General features: G+C 38.0%; 1 protein-coding gene across 1 annotated transcript in view; it reads left to right on the top strand.

Annotated features, from left to right (window-relative positions):
* The window catches only part of DLGAP2 (DLG associated protein 2), a 392,137-nt gene that overhangs the window by 317,383 nt on the left and 51,848 nt on the right, over positions 1 to 22,906 (top strand). Inside the window, exons 5-7 of the mRNA XM_050893444.1 lie at positions 3,853 to 4,064; positions 18,940 to 19,087; positions 22,666 to 22,885. Coding sequence (XP_050749401.1) covers positions 3,853 to 4,064; positions 18,940 to 19,087; positions 22,666 to 22,885 — 580 coding nt within the window. The remainder of the gene's footprint in view (positions 1 to 3,852; positions 4,065 to 18,939; positions 19,088 to 22,665; positions 22,886 to 22,906) is intronic.

The following is a 22,906-nucleotide window of genomic DNA, read 5'->3' as shown; positions in this document are numbered from 1 at the left end:
TCTGCTGCCTGTAATCAGATACAATAAACCCAAGAAAGGAGAAGCATTTGAGATTTTTCTTCATGCTTTGCATTTTGGTTGCTAACTAAAGGAACCTTTTGATTCCTTTTGGATGCTACTCTGAAGGAGCTAACTCTCCTAAATGCCTTTTATGGGGAATTTAGGGTCCTACCTAAGGTTCTGGAGTTCACTCTCAGGATCAGCTCCATAAAATGTAGTAAGTTTTAGGTACCAGGTGCTTTAATAAAATTGGCCCTAGGTGACTAATGTAAGATATCACACTGAATCAATAGCAGAACAATTAAAAGATCCCAAATTTCCTGAACGTGGTTGTACTCCTCACAGCAACAGTACATGAAATTTATGAAAGATTTACAGAGAGATTATCATTCTCTGTAATAGTTATAACCAAATCAGCAGCCGGTGACAAAATTAAATGAAAAGATCCAGACCTTGTCAGCTCATTGTTCTTACAAAAGGAAATTCATATGGTAATACGCAGTCTAACTCCTCTGTGGATAGAAACTGCATATACAAGGACTCATGTTAACATCTAGAACAGGAGGAAGGCCTTTTTAGACATTATAAATATCAGCACTCATCACTATATGCAAGTAGATAATTAGGGTAATTATTCCCAATTAGCAGCTGCAAGCCCTGCAGATGGGAATTTCAGGGGCTGGTAACTATTGTAAGAAAGCATTTCGGCAAGCTGCAAAGCCCTTTCATGTTTTGGAAAATATACGTTTAATGACCTTCATATATGCTGTTAAATATTTTTGTTAATATTTCAAAATAAAAATCTTTCCTGCACTAGTGTAATACTTCTGCTTTTCTTTAAAGCTATGTTGGGGTCTGAGGTGGCCTGGATTTGGAAAGATTTTTCCAAGTATTTAACCTATCAGCTGAAGTAAATGATGAACCAGGCCGAACTGGGACTCAAATTTTGCTTCTGTTCTCAGTCTTTGAGGAAAAACAATGTCAAGGGCCCTTTCGTTGGCTTTTGAAGACAGCAACTCCAGCTGTTTTCCTAGGCTCTACATGAAATCTGAGAGAACACATTGTCAAACTTGCTTGCCAGGGTCCAGAAGCATTTTCTGTGTTCATTGTATTCTGCTGCTTTGAATGGCTCAAGGGTAAAGAAATACACATATTTCAATTATGAATAAAGTTTTTTCAACCATAAATGCTTCTTTGATAGTCAACAAGTTACTCTGATTAGAAAGGGATTCTTGGTGCATTTGTGTGTACCGTGAGTACATCACAAGCACAAATGGAGCACGGCTTTTTCAGTTCTTAGCTTTTATTTGAATTCATTTAACTAATGAATTCAGAAAGCAAAAGAAATGTAATCAACAAAAATAGTAAGGCACATAACTGTAAGATTTGTCCTTACAAAGCTCCTTATCACAGTGAAGAAACGTAATTTTTTAGATACTTTAATGTAAAAAATCAGTCATTCCTATCTTTTAAAGTAAGATGTCAACTTCAATCAACAAATAAGCCTGTGTTTACTCATTTAAATCCAGTCCTTATCTAGTTATTTGAACATGGAATTTCAGACAAAAGAAAGTTGAGAAACTAATCATTTTTTGCATTTGAGTAAGTAAAAGGTTATTGATCAATGTCTTTTTAAACTTTCTATTTAATTATCTTCAAGCTAAAATGAAGGAAAGACATTTCAAGCCAAAATAATTATTCTATGAAAAAGTTATGAGTTTTCTGAAAAGAGAATATTAAGAGTGAACTTCGTAATTCAGCTTTAGTACAGAAAATTGAACAGTAAAGCTTGCAGTGGGCCCATGTAGATGCCAATAAATGCTTTTTCAGCATTTGAATTTTGTTTTTAGCTGTGCTGACATACAAGTAATAAAGATGATTTAAAAGGGAGAGTGTCTTTGTGTGATATCAATTAATTTTTCTTAATATAGCTCTCTAATTCAGATTTTTACAGTTAATAGTGTTGCCAGCTGTAGATAAAAAAAAGCTTAAGAAAATGTATTTATTTTGTATATTTTAGGAGCCTGGCTATTACAGCATTACAGCTATCACTACATGTAAATACCTTTTAGGTCTCCTAGAATCTCAAAAAACCTTCCTCCAACATTAATCTCATACATACTAGGTCTTAGAAAAAAATGAGGATGATGTATCACATTTACAGGCTTCAGGTTTGGGAAGGTTTTTCATGCTCCCTTTCCAATCGCCATCCAAAGCTGAATAATATGAAAAGTTTCTTTCTTTGCATGATCTAACCCATATTTCATTTAGACTCATGCTCTGTCCTAGTACTTCATATGAGAATATAGCTTGTAATTTTTTTCTCTGATATTTGCCTCTAACATTTTTCTAATCTGTGTGATCTGTATCATGTCTTCTTATCTGACTTCATCTTCAGTCTCTTTTTTCTCTCCTGAGCTTGTTTCTTTAATTTAATATCTCTGTCTTTACTTGTTCACCTCCTTTTAAAACTTCATTTCCCCCTTAATCCCTTTTTGGGACTCAAAGCACCAGGTCTGTTCACCTGGTGCGTGGCCAACCCGTGTATCTTGAAAGGGCAGTAAAGATGACAGGCAGATCATGTTAGTTGTTTAAATCCGATCTCCAAGACTGCTGACACAAATGGGAGCATTTGCCTCAGCTCTGCAGTGAACTCTGTCTGTAGAAGGTCTCAAATATGTTTGACTTGAAAGTCTTTGTTAGACATCCTGCTTTGCAGAAACTCCTTAATATATGTTTAGCTGGAAGTTCAGATTTATAGTATGTTGGTAAATAATGCCATTGTACTGCTTAATATATACGAAGTCATTAGGTTGATAAAGGATTTGATGCTGCCAAGTGCATCAGCCATGGTCCACTGATGTCACATCCTTCTTTTTAACGATAAGTCATTATAATGGATTTCAGAGAGTTGCTTATATCCTTTACGTTAAGTAAATGCTTAAGTGTGTTTCTGGATTAGGACCAGAGGACTCAGCACCTTGGAAGATTAAACAAAAAGCAAAGAATCAGCAATACTGGCAGAGACAGGCTTGCTGAGTTTATCCATAAGTCTTAAAACAAGGCTGATATCACTTTGGACTGGAAAATCTACTCCTGCTCAATTCTCTGCCAATTTGTGGTGCAGAGAGCTATCCATCCACCAGCTGTGGATTATCTGACTACTAATCTTACTATTTGAAAAACCACCTCAACTGCATGAAAGCAGCCTCAACCAAATAATGTATTAATAATTAACTGGGTACATTCCTGATATATTACAGCCTCTATGAACTACTTTGCAGTTTCTAAATAAGAAAAAAGACAAATTGCCACATTTGCTTTTTTTTCACAGAAGTTTGCCCTGAATCAGAATCCTATCCATTTATGCCAAAATCACAGCTTAGTTTAACTTAAATACTTCATTCACCTTCCTGAAAAGCAGCCAAAGCCCCATATGGTGAAAGATTCTGAAGTGCTCAGTTTTCGATAAGTTTTAGGTCGGAGATGCCCTATCATCAACTTACTGTTTATCAGCTGAAAATCTGTGTGCAAACTTTTAAGAGGTTAAGCTAAGCTACTTCCTGCAATTTAGAGCATGTCTACAAATAGATATTGCAGCTGAGCTCACAAACCATGACTTGATTGTTCCTTAGGTTCCGACATTTATAAACTGAAAATTTCCAATCTTGAAGTTGGAATTAAATTGCCAAATCATTTGGGGACCTTAGAAATTTGTTTCTAAAAGTGATCTGTTTCTGAAGAATAAAAAATTAATGATTTGTCTTTGTAAAATGAAAAAATGAAGGAAGTATTTAAATATATGAAAAGAATAATGCACATCTCGTGTGTGTGTTTTATGGTCTCCATTAGGTACCTCAGGATGAATGGGGAGGATACCCAGCTGGTGGGAAAGACGAAGAGATCCCCTGCAGAAGAATGAGAAGTGGGAGCTATATAAAGGCCATGGGAGATGAAGAAAGTGGAGACTCTGATACTAGCCCCAAGACATCACCAAAATTAACGGTTCGACCAGAGTCGTTATTAAAATCCATTGGACAAAGACCACTGGGAGATCATCAAAAGTAAGTTTCACTATACCATGTTATACACCTTTCTGAAAGTTGCCATGACTTGGGTAGTTTTTCTTTGTGTCTTACTGGTAGTGGTCAGTATCCATGAGAAAATATGATACTGTAATTAAAAAGCTAACTTTTGTGTCTTCATTTTAAATTAGCTACAGTTTCTTGTGATTACTGGATGAAAAACTGCCATCTTCCTCCATCCATGTAACAAACCTGCTACTTCAGAAAGAGTTTGTTATGTTTACTGAAGGAAATATATCCATATTTTTATCAAAAGTTTAAAATTCTGAATATTTCTTCTCTAGAAGGATTGTTTTATATTATAAGTCTTTGTTATTTCATTGCTTTCTCTGAAATAGAAAATACACTCTATTCTATATTAGGTATAATAACAAATATATAATTGTATCGCATATTTGGCATCTTACACCTTTTTTATCGGTACAATGCTTTATGTATCAGCTATACTGTATCATACTCATTTAAACACATTATGGATGGTTTTGTTTGACTGGGTTTTTTTTCCATTCATACTACCTACAATACAGCCTATTAAATAACTAAAGTAAATTTTAAAACTATAGGAAAATATGTAGTTATATATGTTTTCCAATAGATCTTTATTTTTTTCTTTTTATCCTTTCAATATACCATTTTATAACTAAACTGTAAGTATACTTCTGAAGACAGTTTCAAAGTGGTAGCCTGATTTCAAATCTGCAGCTTCTATTAATGTGACTGGGTGTTTTTCACAGCTTAGAAAATTGATCTTTTTGCCTGGGAGAAATACATAAAATGAAGAAATTAAGAGTGAAACCTTTGATCAAAGGGTTTTTATTGTTCTGTAGGTAATACCATGTATAGTATACCATAGGGACTCACCTTTTCATAAAATAAAATAAAACAAAACAAAAACCTTGGGCAAAAATCCTTTTAGCTTAATTAAATTGAATTATTTAAGTTGCAATCTGGAAGAAAACCATCAACTTTCACTATTACTGAAGAGAAGAGTTTATAACTCTATTGTTTCGTATAGCTTGCTCACGCATCTCTCTAGGCTCAATTCAGATGCACAAAGGTGTCTGTACCATGAGCTGCTGTAAGATTTCTGAGATGCCATGAAACAAGACTGACAGGTGTCCGCCTTTGATTGGCAACTAAAATCCAGGCAGGATACCTTATGGCATCTCAAAGGGTGCCAGAGACCTACGTTTAGGCAAATGAGCCAAATTCTGAATGTGAATCTGAAGGATTTGCTAGAATATTAGTTCCAATGATGAAAACACGGCCTATAACATAAGTATTGCTGGCAGACCTGTACCTGGCTGATTTCCAAAGACTAAAAGATGAGCTCTTAATGACAGTGGTTGGAAGCAACATTTGCATTTTTTATATCCTCAGTCATTGTCTCTGGGCTGAATTTTGGGTTTGAGGCATGCTAGCTACATCAACTGGTTCAGTCTGAATTTGTGAAAGTCCCCGAGAAACAAAAAAGGTGGTTAATTTTCAGCTTGTGAGTACTTGTCAGTGGGAGTAGAGGTCTTTCAGGATAAGGAGCCCATAATTTCTCTGCCATGGTGGAGACATACGTTGTGAATTCTTCAGTCCTGGATTTTCTCGTAAATGGCTCTGAAAGCTGTGGGTCCTGCAAAAGGGCAGTTATCCTTGTGGGATAAGATGTGCTAAGGCAGAGTGATCTAACGTCTGTGGCTTGTTAAGAGTGACCCTTCTGAAGGCAACAGGGAAAGAGGACATAGTCAACTTTCTCAGACTTCCACACGTCGACCGGCTGTCTTCCTGTTGGTAAATTAAACATTTCCAGAACACAGACCTGAGTACAGAAACCTGACCATGTACGCTGAGAAGGTTTTGGAGTGGTCCCTGGCAAACTTGTCACCTGGGTCTGGGCATTGGTGTAGGCCAGGGATCATTCCCAGAAGGCAGTTTGGATGCAGCCATCCTGCTTTGGAGGGTGTCATATCCATTCTAGTACCGCAAACTAAAATCTTTTCTCAGAGATAGTTCTAACTTCCCAAGTACTTAGACCAAATAAAATATGTTCTATTCTGTTCTTTGGTTTTGGCTGTGGTTGGGCCTCCCACAAATGAAGGTAGGTAACAGCACGAATTTGCTAGTGAGTGGCAGGTCTCAGTGCCTGCCCTAGACCCCTACAGCTTATAAACAGATCCAGACAGCATCTAGACACACATATTCAAACAAAGAATATGTTTCAAGAAAAAAAGTCTTTCTGATCTGTTAAATCCTGAAGGCAGGTGATTATTAGTAGGTCAATACCAAATGTTGTGTCTTCTGTGAGTTTTCTATGTATTGCAAATACACCACTCAAAAAATAATTGATTAAAACACGAGTGCGATGCTGATGCAGTATACTGGGGTTGATAGCTGTGCCTGTTCATGGTCCCAAAGGATTTAATCACATAGTTACCACTAACTGCAGTCAGAAAAGGAGGATGCTTTTTGTAATACTGTGAAATATTATTAGGGGCTTTGTTGCGAATTTGTCGCGAACACTGCACTAGGAATAATTACGCTGCACTAGGAATAATTGAGCAGCCAGGCTGCTGCTGACAGATATCTTTTAAATCCTCAGTTTTCCTGTAAACTGAGGGGCAACACCTTGAATCTGCCAGCCTAACATACATGGTTTTTTCCAGTGAACTTCAGGCAGAAATGTGACAACTATTCTGGTTCTTGTATGTCTTTCTTGCAAAAATCTGCAAATTTCAGCAGTCCTAAAGCAGACAGAAAATTTCTTGTCTCACAGGAATACAAAGTGCTGATCCTAAACCTGGGTTTTCACCACAAGCCATCTCCTCCCAGTACGTCTCTGTCTCCCTGTCACTGTGGTTACCTTTTATGTCTGGCAGATTTCTATGAAGGATGTAGCAAGGGATGATGGTTATGGAGCCTGCCTTCCTCCTCCAGCACGGTTCAGTAATCCCCATTGCATGCTGAGTACCCTTTGTACCACTGATCACACTGCTGAGCCAGAAGCCAAGGTTTTGAACAGCATTCCTGCATGTATAGCAGGGCTGAATAGCATTTCTGGCATGTATTACGAGAAATTGCATAATTCAAGATGTCAGCTGCATTAGCTGGCTTTTTAGCTTGTTTACCAGGATGGAGGGAGCTAATGTACAGAAATAAAATGGGGCTTATACTCTCTTAGTCTTCTGCTTGAGTGACAGGATAGCTTAGAACTGAGGTCTGACAAAGCACCAGTAAATCTGTAATAAAAACTGAATATTGATAGTTTTGGCGGTATAAAAACATGCATTGGCTGCAAAACACATGTAGGTGGGTTTCATGAGAATAAGCCTAGTTTTCTATCACTACCCTGAATAGGGTAAAATAAACATTAGAGAAGCCTTCACTTAACCTTCAACAGACCTTTGACATGTGTGCATGTTTGTCCTCTGAGTTTTATCAGACATCTTTGCAAGGAGTTTTTTCCCATTTAAATTCTGTTTCTACTGTGACAAAAGCCCCTATTTTGTCAGTTTGTGTTGCTCAAAGATTCAGCAAATTGAACATTAAAAATTCATAAACAATAAAAATGCGTATTTGTATCTGAATACATAATTTTATTTAACAACATACAAATAGGTAAATGTAACTGATTTAACAGAAGCTTTAAAATTCTGAAATCATTTATTTTAAGTTACTCTTGGAAAGGAGTATATTTTACTCCAAGTGGGAATAAAAAAGAAGTGCAGGGTCTGCCACTGCTGGTTTACGCAGACGGCAGAAGCAGGGCAGATACCCAACCACTGCCATCTGATCACCACCTCTGTCAAACTGCTAGCACAGCCAGTATGATCCCCAGCCCGCTTTCAGCCTAGGACACCTGGCTCTCTTCTAGGTCGTGCCCAGGCATGTTTCAGGGGCTAACCCTGTTGGATGCAGCCACCCTCTCTATAGGATAAGAAAGTTTAACCAACATCAGTTGGCTGAAGGGTCAGGTAATGGACCTAGCTTATTTCTGAGCATAGCTATAGCCTCAGTGACTCAAATTTTGCTGGATTTTTCAAAAATTAAATGCATCTAAATATCTAGATTACTCACTGAAGATAAATGCATTTCAATTCTTTTTTGTGAATGCTGTTTCAAAAGACTAAATAGTATGTTGCACTACTTAGTCCTATAACATCAAGTCGAAGGCCAGTGTAATTTGTTATTATTATGAAATTGCATTTGAGTGAAATGTAGTGGTGGAGACAGGACACATACTTGAATCTGCTTCCTTTCCAACTTTTTGCTTTCTTAGAATGGTGCCAGCAATCCCATTTATTGTGGAAGTTATCTTGACTCCCAGTAGTCCCAGGAGAGAAAAATATTAGACTTTTTAAAATTATTTTTTTATTTTGCATTGTGATTAGACATACAAAACTTTTTGATGTCAGTTTTGGTATCCTATGAACAAATACAGGACTTGTGGAGGTGAAATGCAAGCCCTTTCAATTCAGTCCATTGTTTTCTGCCATGCTGTGATGCTACTGGGGATGGAGTTAAACTGTGTTGGAAGGTAGTTTGCAGAGGTTAGCTTGTAGAAGGTAGTTAGCATGCTGCTAGGTATTTTCATTTACAGTAAAGGTCAAAACAGCTGAACATTTTATGGAACTTGTAGCTGAAACAAAGGGAATGTCTGTCCTAAAGTTTTGTGCAATCCTAGAAGAGAGACTGACCCACATGATTTGTAAGGGTATCCTTCTGTCGTGGTTTAACCCCAGTCAGCAACTAAGCACCACGCAGCCGCTTCCCCCTTCCCCCTCCCAGTGGGGTGAGGAGGAGGAAAGAGGGGAAAAAAAAAAGTAAAACTCGTGGGTTGAGATAAGAACAGTTTAATAACTAAAGTAAAATATAATACTAACAATAGTAATAATGAAATATAATAATAATAATAGTAATGAAAAGGAATATAACAAAAAAGGAGGGGGAGGAAGGGAAAAAAACAAACAAACAAAAAAAACCCACCAGTGATGCACAATGCAATTGCTCACCATCTGCCGACCGATGCCCAGTTAGTTCCCGAACCGCGATCCGCACCGCCCGGCCAACTCCCCCCTGTTTATATACTGGGCATGACGTTCCATGGTATGGAATACCCCTTTGGCTAGTTCAAGTCAGCTGCCCCAGCTATGCTCCCTCCCAGCTCCTTGCACACCTGCTTGCTGGCAGAGCATGGGAAACTGAAAAGTCCTTGGCTTAAGATAAGCGCTACTTAGCAACAACTAAAACATCGGAGTGTTATCAACATCATTCTCACACTAAATCCAAAACACAGCACTGTACCAGCTACTAAAAAGAAAGTTAACTCTGTCCCAGCCGAAACCAGGACACCTTCCAACCTAGTAAATGTCATTTCTCTGTGACAAAAACAAGCAAAGCTGAGAGATGGAAGCATCAGAGGCACTGGGATCCAGAAAGGAAAGCTGAAAAGAAAACAAGAATTTGGAACTATGTGATGGAAAAGCAACACTATGACTAAAGATAATATTCCAGTTATTTGATGCTTCTCATTTTCAGGAAAAGAGTATTTAATATACTGATTATGTAAATGAACCAGATAGCACTGTAGAAATAGCAAGTTCCATTTTCAGTATATCCTTTTTGAAGTGTTGCGAAAGACTCTGAAAACTGTCTAACCATTTAGTCAAAAGGGATAACAATAGCATTTAGCCCAAAGTTAACACACTCTATTTGAAGATCATACTGGTATCACTCACGCAAATGAATAGTTGTGCTGTGCTGAAGTTTTCCATTATGCTCTGAAGTGACTCATGGGAAACTAGGTGCTGCAAACATGAGGATGAAATAGGTTAAGCTACAATAAAATAAAATCAGTGACAGCAATGTGTACTTTTGTTTTGTGATCCTTACTGTGGCAGCTGGCAGTCCAGATACCTTAAGCTGATGGGTGAGCAGACAGAAAGGCACATGAGCAGGTAGGTAGTACAAAAATGTAGTGTTTCAATGAGGAAGGAAATCTTCCATAGCGCAAATTATTTGGTGGACTACCACCGTACAGTACCAGTGGTACTTTGATTTGTCTTGGCTATATTCTCCATCTAACCCTCTGCCAGGTTTTGGCCCCTGTATGGAAGTGAATGTCTCAAACTCTGAGTCACTGTCACAGAGAAAGCAGCCGTGCATCCCTCAGATGTTTAACACCTTTGCATTGGATGTTATTAAAGCCCATAGCACACTTGAAGAGCACAATGCATGTCCATATTTCAGCCACTCTTCTTCACAGTCTGGTATCTCGACGCAAAAAACACTTTATTCAGTACTTTAAGCCTAAGACCTGAAATGATTGACCTGTTTTCTGGGCTTATGGTAAACCAGATCAAAGCAGTGATCTGAATTAAAAATAACCTTTCCCTGCTCTTCCCCTTTTCAGAGTGAGAGATTGCATCTTTCTGTGGCCATACTAACTTATGCTGACTTAAGAATATCTGGACTATGACCCAAGGCATGTCCACATGTTCTGTTCTGCAGACTCTATTATGCCAAAGCACACAGCAAGGGGGTTAAACTGCAACAAGAAGATCTGACAGCTCTTAACTGCCAGAGCCCTTGGCTCAGCAGGAATCCTGGAACAGCACAGGCTTCTCTAAGACATGTGGGAAATCTCCATTAAAAAAAAAAAATTCTTACCATTTGTAACCATTTGTGCTAACCATAGCACACTTACAACTTGAGAAAGTGAAAACCAAATGAGAAGTTTGGAAGCACTGCATGAGACCAAACCTTTGCCTTTTCATCCACCTTTGCCCATGACAGTGCCAACGCCATACCGTTTAGTGACGGACAAATTTGTGAGTATTTCTCCTAGAGAAATACCATTTGGCAAGTACCCAGAGAGAAGTCTTGATATTGCAGGCTGTAGGTAAGTGTGCACATGTGGAAGAGTGGGTGTACTGCAAAAAATTCACAGATTGCGAGTTTAAGCACAGCTTCCTTGCTAGAGAAATTGATGTCCTATTTCAATGCTATGCATTGCTGCACACCAGTGATGCAAGCCTGTGTTAATTTTTAAGGGTAGACTTCAATTTACCATTAACTCTTCTGCATTTTAAACTAGGAATGGTTTTGAAGCCGTTCCTGAGAAATATTTTCAATAGAAGAGATGGGAAAAATCACTAGAAAAGTAACCCTCATCTTTTATATGCTTTTTATTTATCTTTGTTTTTTCCTCAATCTTCTGACTCTAAAAAGCCTCATTACACGCTTCATTAGTAGCTTTCTGAGGCCCTATAGTGTAGTAGCATCTACTCAGAGTCTCTGAGGGGTGAAATTGGAGATTTACTGAGGAGAGTTTGAGGGCTAATTACAAAGCCTTATGAACTAATAATGCAATTGGTGGGCCACTGGCACAGCGATAGTGTTCTCTGCTGCAGTCAATAAGATCTGGGTTAGATTAGTCCACAGGGTTAAGAGGGAATGCTGATGAAGGGCAGCTAGTCATCTGGCTACCTAAGAAGTATCTTTTACGGGGTCAGAAGACGGTCCCCATCCTTTCGTCCTTTGCAGAATAATAGGAAGTGCTCTTAAGCAGTGTTAGGCACCTTGTTCTCTTAGAAGTAGCATAGTGTGAAACCCAGGGAGTAATTGAGCCCAAATCTCCTGCCTCATTGTAGCGAATACCAGCTTTATGTTGTAGGGCTGAAATGTATTACCCTGGATTAGGGATGGAAAGGGGATCCTAAGGCTCTGAACAAAGTGCAGAGTCTTCGCAGGAATAAAACAGGCTTTTGTCAGAAAGATGCAATTATGCGATGGATTGTGGTGAAAATGCAGTAAGATTCAGGCCAGTCTCACAAGCACAAATACTAAGATCCAGGAGAAAATATGTTTCTGGTGCTTATTCATTCCTGCTTTCAACAAATATGTTAGTTTTACTTTTCATTTGAAAAGGATCGAGAGCTGCTTTTCTCATTTGTTTAGTTTTTAATAAAAACTAAATGAGACTATAAAGTATGTGTGTAGAAACACTTCTTCGGGCAAGGATTTGAAAATAAAGATGCTTTTGGTTAAAAAGCAGAAATCATGTATGTACTTTCACTTCTGCCAGTTCAACTGTATTTTTTCCCCCCAAATTACATAGTCTCATTAACGTCTTCAACTTCAGCATGAGAAGGTCACTTAGTTGCTTAAGACCTATTGGCTTTAATGGATTTAGATGTATGTTTAAATTAAGTTCATGCTCAGGTGCTTTACTGAGTCCTGATGGTCTGTAGTCTACATTTGTTCTGCCTAATTATAAATTTTGCATGTGTACGTGTATATGTACCAAAAGCAAACAAAAGAAAAAAAAGGGAGTTAGCTTCCTGAAGAAAATGATGACTATTTCAGTTCCATAAAGGGATTTAGGAACATACATCCAGTATTTGAGTTCTGCTTAGATCCTCAGATCCATTTACTGAACTGCTACATGATGCTTTAAATGCCTCTAAGTTTTTGCCGTAACATCTGCCTGAGTTTTGTTGTTGCTGTCCAGTTTGCTGCTTACTCTCCAGGGCAAGCTCAAAATAGGATATTGGAGCAAGACTTTTAGGATTAGCTATATGTACACATCTGTCACCTCTTACAAACAATAGCTCTGAGTTTAGATTGCCCACATCAGACTTTTTTTATTACTGGCACATTCTGCGTGATTTGGAGTACAGGATTGATTGAGCCTACATCCTCTGTACCTTTGCAAGGAGTGATCAAACCACCAGACTGTTTAACTATTCCAGATTATTTCCTCTTATTCTCTTCTCATTCATGTTGTACAAAATCCCTAAGTACTTACCGACGAGAAAGGTTCTCTCCTACCAGTGATTAGTAGGCATTTCATAAGGACAGAAACAGCAGTCTCCACCTCTTTCCTAACATACTGCTGTAATAAATCAAATGTTCAATATCTTTCAGGCACCTTTTTAAAAAAAGGCTATGGGTCAATGATGAAAAATATAGGTGCCTTAAAAACTTAATTTGGCCTAAATTCTCATCTCTATCACTGATCAAAGAGAAGCTCTAGTCTGGCAAAGGTTAGAAAAGAAATTCTTCTCTACAGATAAATTCGCCAGATTTATGTGTACTTTCAGTTTTTTCAAAGAACCAGACTAACTGTGCTATTCCAAAGGGAGAATCAGGCTTAATGTCTATACTCTGAGTTCTCCAATGGGCTGCACGCAGGCACATCTGTGCCCCTTTGCAGAGCTCTATTGACTTCAGCAGGGATCCACGGAGACACAGTATGACTCGCAGCTGCTGTACAATGGCACTGCTAGCTAAGCTTAATCATTAGATTCTGGTCGATAAGTTATTTCATGTACCTACAAAGACATAGTTAAGATAGATCCAGATAGAGAAATGAATATCCATTGAAATGCAAATCTCTCAATAAAATAGGTTTTGATAACTTATGCTACCTTGCTAATCCTAATGCACCTCCCTTTTAGGTGCCCAAGATGAATTCTTTTACAAATTTTATCTTTTTATCCCAGAATGATACTTCTGAATTGCATATACTGATTTAAACAGAAGTGATTGTACTTTCTTTAATGTTCCCATTCATTCTCAGATTTTTGGACAAATGCAGGCATGATCATGAAAATAAAAAGGTATGATTTTAGACTATTACAATTCAAAAAATTAATTTGGTGGAAAATGGACTTTCTTTATATCTGATGCTCCCTTAATAAACCTGATAGACCCATTCAGAGTCAGAAGGTGACTTTCTTCCTGCAACTTTTAGAGGCCTAGGAAGATTTTAATTCACTTTTGGTACCTTCTTGACCCAGGGTGCACTGGTGGCTGAACATTTGACAGAGAACAGGTACTCTGGGGAGTGATCACTATTTTGAATGTGAGTACATCAAGGAATGACCTTGGCAAGTGTATGACATTTGCTGCATTATTGGCATCATGTTCATACTTTCTTAAGCAAAGGTATTAGGTCTATGACAAAGTATATGATATCAATCACTTATTAGAAAATAAAATACAGACAGTAAAAAAAAAAACAAGCAGTGTGACAGAGATCCCTTTCTCAGAACTCATACATCCCATGTTCCCACTAGGGTTGTCTTGACTGTCAAGTACTGCTGCTCAGGAATCCGAATTTTTAGGGAGAAGTTAGGGGGTTTCTTTGTTTTGTTTTGACCCTGGCTTAGCTATAATCTGCAAAACCATGTCAGCCTCTAAATCTGGCATTTCAAAATGTCCTAAAAGTGAAACCATTTTGTTTTACTATCATACATACCTTTTCACCAAATGACAAAAACATTTGTCTTCTGCAAAACATGCAATGGTTGCGTAAGTCATGGTACAGTACTGCGTGTTTTAATTCTAGCTTACAGTAATGCTCGTCATACAGCAATGACAAGAGACTTGAGGAAACACGCCACAAACCATCCTGGGTGTTCATCAGCATCTGAACTCAGTGATGACAAAGCATGGGCTGAGTGCTGCACAAAGTCATAGACTTCAAGTGAGTGGTGCAAGGTGCTGTGCTACAGACTGCAGCAGGAATGCCTCAGATCCCCCAAGCACTATACGCTGAAGTCATTGGGCTGCTTCAGACACTATCCATGGTCATATAAACTTTCCAAAAGTTATATAAAACAATAGAATGCAGGAAAAAAACCCCAAAGTTAGCTATTTACTGTCTGTAAAGTAAAGTAAGCATCTTACTCCTTCTAAAAATACACGGTTAATAGAGGAGAAAATAGATGGCTAAATAATAGATGGCTAAAGATAAAGAAATGAGTCCTTCCCTTATCATTAGTTAATGCTTGATTGCCGCTATTGGATTACCTTACATGATTGTTCCTTTCATTAAAACATGTTCTAAATAGCTCTCTAGTTTTACAAGTCTTCTGTTACAATGGTATAAGTGGAGAAAAGATAAGGAGATGTAGATGTGCTCTTCCATCTCCTGAAATCTCTTGAAAAATGTTATCTAAAGCTTTTTGATTACAATATAAGTAAACTTAAACTTCTTCCTAGATTTTTACTATACTGAATCCTGTTAAGGACGGCTACAAGACATGGCAAAACACAGAAGGAAATCTGTTTTCTGGAGTCAAAAAAGTAAAAAAATCGTCCTTTTTTGTTTTCTCTTTTTTTTTTTTTTTAGTGCATCTTGTTGCTTATAGGGCTAAAGTAACAGGTATTTTCCAGCAGTTATTTTCCCTCATTCTGCTCTTAAATTTCATTCTTGGTGAGGTGTGGGCAAGAACAGTTAGTTTGTACAAGAAGGAGAAGAATTTGTGCTTTTGTGGAAGCCAATGTCCCCAGTAAGGGAGTAGGATTAGATGGCTGTAGCAGGGGTGAGCTGGACTCTGCTGACAGATAGAGGGGTAAGGGTACTTTTGAAATCTGCAGAGGACAGAAGCTGCAAGGTCATTACATGGGACTGCCTTATTGCCAAAAGTTTTTCTAGGCTTTGAGCCTTGCTTGCAGCTAAGATACTTCTCATTAAATTTAAGACTTCTTCCTAGCTGCCCTGGACTTCCTCTGAAGCCAATGGAAAAGGGAAAGCAACCCTTGACGACAAAAAAAAAGCTTTTAAAGGGGAATCCATTCCTAAGATCTTGTCTCTTTGGAAAAGCAAATGGGACGAGAACTGACATACCAATTTAATTTTTCCTATTATTCTCATCCTCTTCCTCCTTTTCCATAGTACCAAACTTTAGAGTCATCTCCTTGATGTTAATGTGTGTATTTGTTTTGTGGCCCTGGAGATGAACTGTCAAACCATCTCATGTGCTCATGCTTGTCTTGCCCTTCTTCAGTGATCAGCTGAGATATAAGATCATCTACTCCAGAGCATAAAAGAAAATCATTTTCTTTTATCAAAGTGATAAAGCTGTGGTGTTTTGGAAATGAAGGTCAAGAATTTTGTTCCTAAGGTTATAGATAGAGTGGATGTCATTAAAAAGCCAGCATTTACCAATGTCACATGTGGTGTGTGTTTTGTAGCATTGTTGACAAGCATGAAAGTTCCTTGAGCAACAGATAATGACATTTGAGAGCAGCTTCCCCATGTAACTTTTGGATCTATGGCGTTTTGGTTCTGGATCATGTTTATAGCAAGGTCATCATTTTTACCATGCATTGACACATTTATCCTACAAGATAACTTTGAGTGTATATCTTAGAAATGAAAGCTAATAATTTCTTTTTATCAGGAAAATTTCAAAGTATTAATCAAATGGATGTGAAATTGCTTTTACAGCCTAATATATGTAACATTTCTTTTATTTTTGCTACAGTCCTATGAATCAATTGCTCTCCTCTGATAAATGACAAATTATTTAACTATCACGTAATGTCCAAACTCATCCATCAAAACTCAGCTGCTTAGGAGTACCATGGAAAACTGGGCTTCTTTCCCTAAGAAATTATTGCTGTGGAAATTGTTGATTGTATTTAATGATAGCAATACCTCACAAGGAACCGGTATGTGCATAAGGAGATATTAGGTTGTTGAGCATTACTTAGCAAAGGAGCCAGTTATTAGGAGCCAGTTTAAATTATTCAATTTTAAGTAGTTTATAAAATAATTAATAATTAATAATTTAATTCTATTGCTTATAGCTTTTCTTAATGTGGCCCATGTTCTAATGAAGAAACCTCAACCATCTCTTTCACAAACTGTTTCTGAACTCAGAATCCCAGATTTTGCCACCTGATGACAAGCAGAAGGTCCAGAGGGGACTCATCTAACTATTTTGAAAAATACTAAATTAACAATACCAGACAGATTTAGTAAAGCATATGCAAAGAATCAGAATGACATAAAGCAGGTGACAGTCATCAGCCTGCTGCCTGTAGAGGAAAGGAGGTTTAGTTACATCCAGCAACTAAATATAGATAGGGAGGCTCTACACCACTTTTCTTAATCTATTATATTTGTCTTCATACCTATGGGAACAAAAAAATGATGCTACAGTTCTTGTTTTCATAATCTAAAACCAAATTAGACCCACTATCAGACAGCTATCTTAATCTGCAAATCACTTTGACTGTGATGACTTAATTAACCTCTGATCACTTGCCTGCATCAATCTCATACATTTTCATTTTGGTTTTAGCAGTTATAGCATAGTTTCTACATAGTTTACCTCTGTCGTGAGGTTACAGAGGTATCCCATAGAAGGCACTGAATAAAGACAGGAAGAAAAAAAAGTTTTTTCTCCAGGGAAATTTCTTAAGAATTCAAAAAAATGCCTGCCTTGCACCAAGATGAAAACAAAACCTGTCCCTTTTTACTGAAGAAGGCAGCACCCTGTCTTATAGGAGCAGATAGCCCAGCCATTGGCAGATGCACTGAGGAAGCAAGGCTATGTCTGTGTTGACCCTGAGATGGCCAAGTCAGGGAGAACACATGGAAATGCTTGAGAACAGATCTCCCACGTATAAGGTTGGGAGGGTCTATAAATCCCATCTGCTTTTGCAGCTGGTGATGTGAGTGGGCCCTGGGTCATCACATGTCCAACATCAAAGGACATGGCCACACAGGGAGATGGAGCACCACACTATTTGCTTCTCTAGTCAGAGCCATGATAAAAGGTCTGAGATTCCTCCCCGAGTGCTCCTCAGGGATTGCATCCAGCCCAAACTCAGGTTGTATCCACTTAGTGAGGAAGGCTGAGTCCTTCCTTAAGCACCAGCCTATGGTCACACTCAATGTTTGATAAATATGGTCTAAGAAACAAGGTCCTGGTTTGTGCCTCATTTTGCACCGGGAGTCAAACCTGTGGCTTTCTCATTCACTGAGTGGTCTGGTCCTTCCAGAAAGGAAGCTTCCCCCTTAACAGGGAAATTCCTGACAGCCCAGGCATGTGTCACAGCCACTGCTGGACTGAGTAACTCTGCCAGCTCAGCTTGAAATGACTGTATTGCCAATATTGACAGACGTTCAGCTGGCATAAATCTATTGTTCCTAGACACTGTGTTTTTGTTAAAGCAACCTTGAAGGAATAAATATAAAAACTGCCTATTTACCACATGAAACCCAACATTTTCTGAAACATTAATTAATTTATGCACTGATGCAGGGATGAGTGTCACATCACTTCAAAAATCTGATTTTCAGAGGTTCTGAGAACTCTGGTAAACCTTGTTTGCAACTTTCGTTTTTTTAAATTTTGTATTCAAAGCAGAGTACTGTTCTTTTCTTAGGCTTATTTATTTTCCTGGAATGATGGATAATCAATATATTTAACATAACACATGAAGACTAACATACCCTTGTAGTGAAAGCATACTGAAAGGGGCTCAGTGTGGTGTTGAGGTCCCAGTCCTCCAAACTGGGAGATGTGTTGTAAGAAAAGCATTTCTAGAGCTTCATAAGGTTGCTCTGAATACCTTATTAATCTATTTTTTTAGCTGAACATTGGATATTTTGATCTTTCATAAAAATATATCAATCCTTTGAAGATAAAGGGTCTCTTGATGCCTAACAACCTGATGAAAACCAGATGACAAGTAGCAGATTTTATCTATGAGGAAAGATTTTTAGTTACTTTGGTTTGTGCTTTAGCTCTGGTTCTTGTTCCTGTTGACCTAAACATTCTCTTTTAGTAAAGTTCAACATTAATAGCCAGGAGGATTGATGATGTTTAAATACAGCAAAGACTTAAAATTTCATATCATCTAGGTAGCAGAACTCCAGACAGATTCTCTGCTTGTGCTAAGACGTTTGACTACAACAGATCTATGATGCTTTATAGAGAGAGAGATTTGGACCCTGGGGAATGGATTTGTGAGTCTCATACAAATTACTGTCTTTAGTGTCCTAACTGATTCCATCTGTAGTTTTACACCCTTTCCTTTTTTCTTCCTCTTTCCTTTGTAGTCAGAGCTACCTTCAAACTGCAAGTGACGTGCCTGGGGGTCACAACCTGGATCCCTCTGCAAACTACAATTCCCCAAAGTTTCGCTCAAGGAATCAGAGCTATATGAGAGCAGTGAGCACGCTCAGTCAGGCCAGCTGTGTTAGTCAGGTGGGAAATTCTTGTTATAACTTTTCTTATAGGTTAATCACAGATGCGAGAGTTGTTACTAGTGGATGGGTTTAGGGTTTTTTTTATTAATATCTAACTGAGAATGTGAATTGTCAAAGTAATTCAGTTCTAAGGAATGTAACCCTTGTTCAAAATTTCAAGAAAAATACTGTATGCTAGAAGCAAAGGGACACTATCACACATAATATTTTCCATTTATTTTTCATTAAAAATATAAATACTGATAATTTCATTTTCAGTCTATACTAAATATTTAAATGTTAAGAAGATTCAGACTGAGCATAAGGGCACACCCCTAAATACTCATCCTCTGAAAATATCTACTCTGATTTCGTAAATGTAGGTTGCCAGATTAAGATACATAGATTAAAATAATTATGCTCCAAAGGAGCAGTGATTCATCTCTAAACTCAATCCCTCTTCTTAGGTGAAAGAATAAGTCCCATCAATTATTCTACGTATGGGGACTTCTGAAAAGAGACATTTTTCCACCCTGCTGGTTTTATTTTGGTTAATTAGTACTAATTCGTGTTGAAGTGAGATCTGAATCAGGCCTGAAGTGCAAGCAGCCTTATGAAGTATGTGCATGTTCTGTTTAGCAGAGGACTTTACATAACTTTTCCAATGTTTCTAATGTTCATTGGACCTGACATTTCTTCCCTGTGTTGCTTCATGACAGGTGAGCCCTGGCCTCTCCTCAGACATGTGTTACTTTATTTTTCTTTGACCATTTAGTGAGGCACCTAAGGGTATAGTAGCTAATTACGCACAACGGTTATGTTAAAAAAAAATCTTTTTTAAGCAATTTTATATTCATTCACATTCAATTTGTATTGCATGGCTATTCAGGCCTGGATTCAACTCATCTAACTTGAGGCTTTTAACTCAGGCAACAACTAAAGCTTCCTCTGTAGTTAATAGAGTGAAAGAGTTTCTTCCAGGACAATGCACATGCCAAGTGGGCTGAGACCCCTCTGGAAATACTTGTCAGTCTCCACTGACTGCAGAGAGTTGGGAGGGACTAGCCGCCTGACTAGTCAAATTCCTTAATTTATGTGGGATAAATCTAAGTATAATCTTGTATAGCACACATCAGAATTAGAAACAGACAGTCAGTCATTTTCCAAACCTTTCATTATTTTTCATAGCTCCCTTGTGAAACCTGCCCCCATCATTCTCATGCCTTGGTTTTCATTACCCTGGTTTGGTTATTTTCTATTTTTATTACACTCTGGTTTTGAGAAAGTTTCACAAGAATTAGATCCTGCACTCAAAGGAAGTGCTGTTGGCTGTCACCTAACAATGCTATAATATAGAACTGTTGTAACATCTTCTGCCTCTTTGACCATGTCTGTGCATGGAGATGTTTACTGAGCTGTCCATAATAATTAATTGGTTTCAGCAGTGGTTAAAATTCTTCATTCCTATGTGCATTACCTGGAAAGATGTCCACAATAGATTTCATTTGCAGGTAGACTGCTCAATTGGCCAGATAAACTAAACCTGCTGAATATAGTTCCTTGCTTTCTTTTTCAGTCTTCACTAACCTACGTAATTTTGTTCAACCACATACTTCCTACCTCACAGTCCAGCTGTTTCCAGACCAGTAATAAATGCATTTAATAGATACTACACAAAGTAAATGTATTAAAATAACAAGTTCTGAACCTTTGCTGTTTCCTGTTCTTTTTCCATGACACCATCATCTTCTTGTCCCATCTACATAATAGCAGTTCGTATGATTTGTGGTATTTTTAATGCCTTTTTTTTTGTGAGATCCTTCCTTTTTCATTCTTGACCAAGGGTAGAGTCAAGAAGGATGCTGGGTTCCATGTTTTGTATTTTTAATTTAAGTTTTAAAACTTTTATTTTTCTATTGTCAATGACCTTAGTTTGAAAGAAGTGGTCAGGACTTAAAGTGTTTATGGACTACATTACCATAAATTTCCTGATCAATGATGTATGCAAAATATTTCAGAGTAAGAATTTTTTTAAATCTTTTCAAGATTGCATTAGTCTACTTAACTTTATTAGAAGCAAATTTTATGAAGGGTAACGTAATTCCTTTCAGAAGAGATTTTGTAGCCAAAATGTCTTACATCAAATTAAAATATCAGTTATTCATTATCATCAGAAGTTCAGTATGAAAATTCCATTTACTTAATCAAAATCCTAAAACATTTGAAACGTTTGCACTCACTCTGTTTCCATAATGAATAAAGTACTAGGAACAGTAATAATGAAAAATGCACTTAGCAGCTGTATAGAAAAAGTAATAGCAACTGGATGTGCTGTTTAGTGACACTACGAATTTAACTGGGTATTCAAACTGATTCTGATTTCTAACACTCTCTTTTTAAAAAAAAATTTGTCAGGAGGTCATGTGTTTGTCTGTCCAGTGTTAACTTCCTATCTGATTTTGAATTATTCAGGTACATTTACAGGTAGTTAGGACTGACTTCAGAGAACTGTTAAAATGATGTAGGTAGAATTTAGGCACTCATCTTCAAAACTGCAATACACAGTTCCCTACTGAGAGGTTCCCTAAGCAGGCCAGCCTGCCTAAACCTTGCTTATCATGAAAGCTACCTAAAAATCTGCAGGTTTGCATCATGCCCAAGCTGCAGGGCAGGGCCAGCAGGTAGATGCTGGCTCCTGCCCAAGCCCTGGAGGGAGCTGGAGGGTGGTGCTGGAATACCCCAGGGGGCCAACCTGGTAGGTGATGCAGGTAGGCACATCTAGGGTGCTCTGACAGGCAGGGTTCCTCAGCACACCTGGTGGCAGAAGTATCAGGCTTAAAATAATGCTGCCGAAGAAAAGGCAGCAGTAGTGGCTGCATCTCATTTTTCCACGGTAGTTGAATGGCTAACCCAGTTAACCAGGGAATGAGTTTGGTTTAGGGCCCTTCTCAGCTAAAGGTGGTCCAAGCATTGCTTTCTCATCTGACCGCTTTTCACTCTATTTCAGACAAGGGTTATTCTTTCACATGCTTCACTGGACACAACTCTAGATGCAATATTTCTCAAACCTTTCAGAAGCATCACCTCCTCTGAACTTACACATCTTCAAGTATGAGATACTTCCTTGAGCCCCTTTATAGGGAGAGGAGGATAGCAACCTGCCACACAGGCTAAATGTCCACATTAGTAGTAACTTTGCTGATAAGTGAGGAACCCAGGCAATCCACCCTCACCTTTTGAGGGCTAATATTAGTATAGCTGATTTCTGTTCTCCTATCCTGGCAGAACATGGATTTCTATCAGCGCAGAGTGATCTTGTTGGTTACCATTAAATCATGTATTCACAATACTCTGAATATGCCAAAAGATATTAAATGTAAAATTAATTGTATGGCACGTGTGATGTACTTACTATATACATATAAACAGCTGATGTAAATTTAAAAAATGTGAATGTGATCAGAAGGGATTACTACATTTTAACTATTTGCTAAAACAGTTCTTCATCAATGTACAGGTGTCCATTTGAGATGTTGAGGCCGTGATGATCACAAAAAAGCAAGTCAAAAATCAAATGCATTGTTGTTGTTTATTCAGATGAGTGAAGCAGAGGTTAATGGGCAATTTGAATCGGTGTGTGAATCAGTGTTTAGTGAAGTTGAAGCTCAGGCAATGGATGCCCTTGACCTCCCTGGATGTTTCCGAACAAGAAGCCACAGTTACTTGCGTGCCATTCAGGCAGGCTATTCCCAAGATGATGAATGTATACCTGCGATGGCATCTTCCAACATCACCTCAACTATCAGGTCAACCACAGGTAAGCAAATCTACACTGACC

Source organism: Gymnogyps californianus, chromosome 3, assembly GCF_018139145.2.
Source record: "Gymnogyps californianus isolate 813 chromosome 3, ASM1813914v2, whole genome shotgun sequence".
Taxonomy (NCBI): Eukaryota; Metazoa; Chordata; class Aves; order Accipitriformes; family Cathartidae; genus Gymnogyps; species Gymnogyps californianus.
This window is presented reverse-complemented; position numbering and strand designations above follow the sequence as displayed.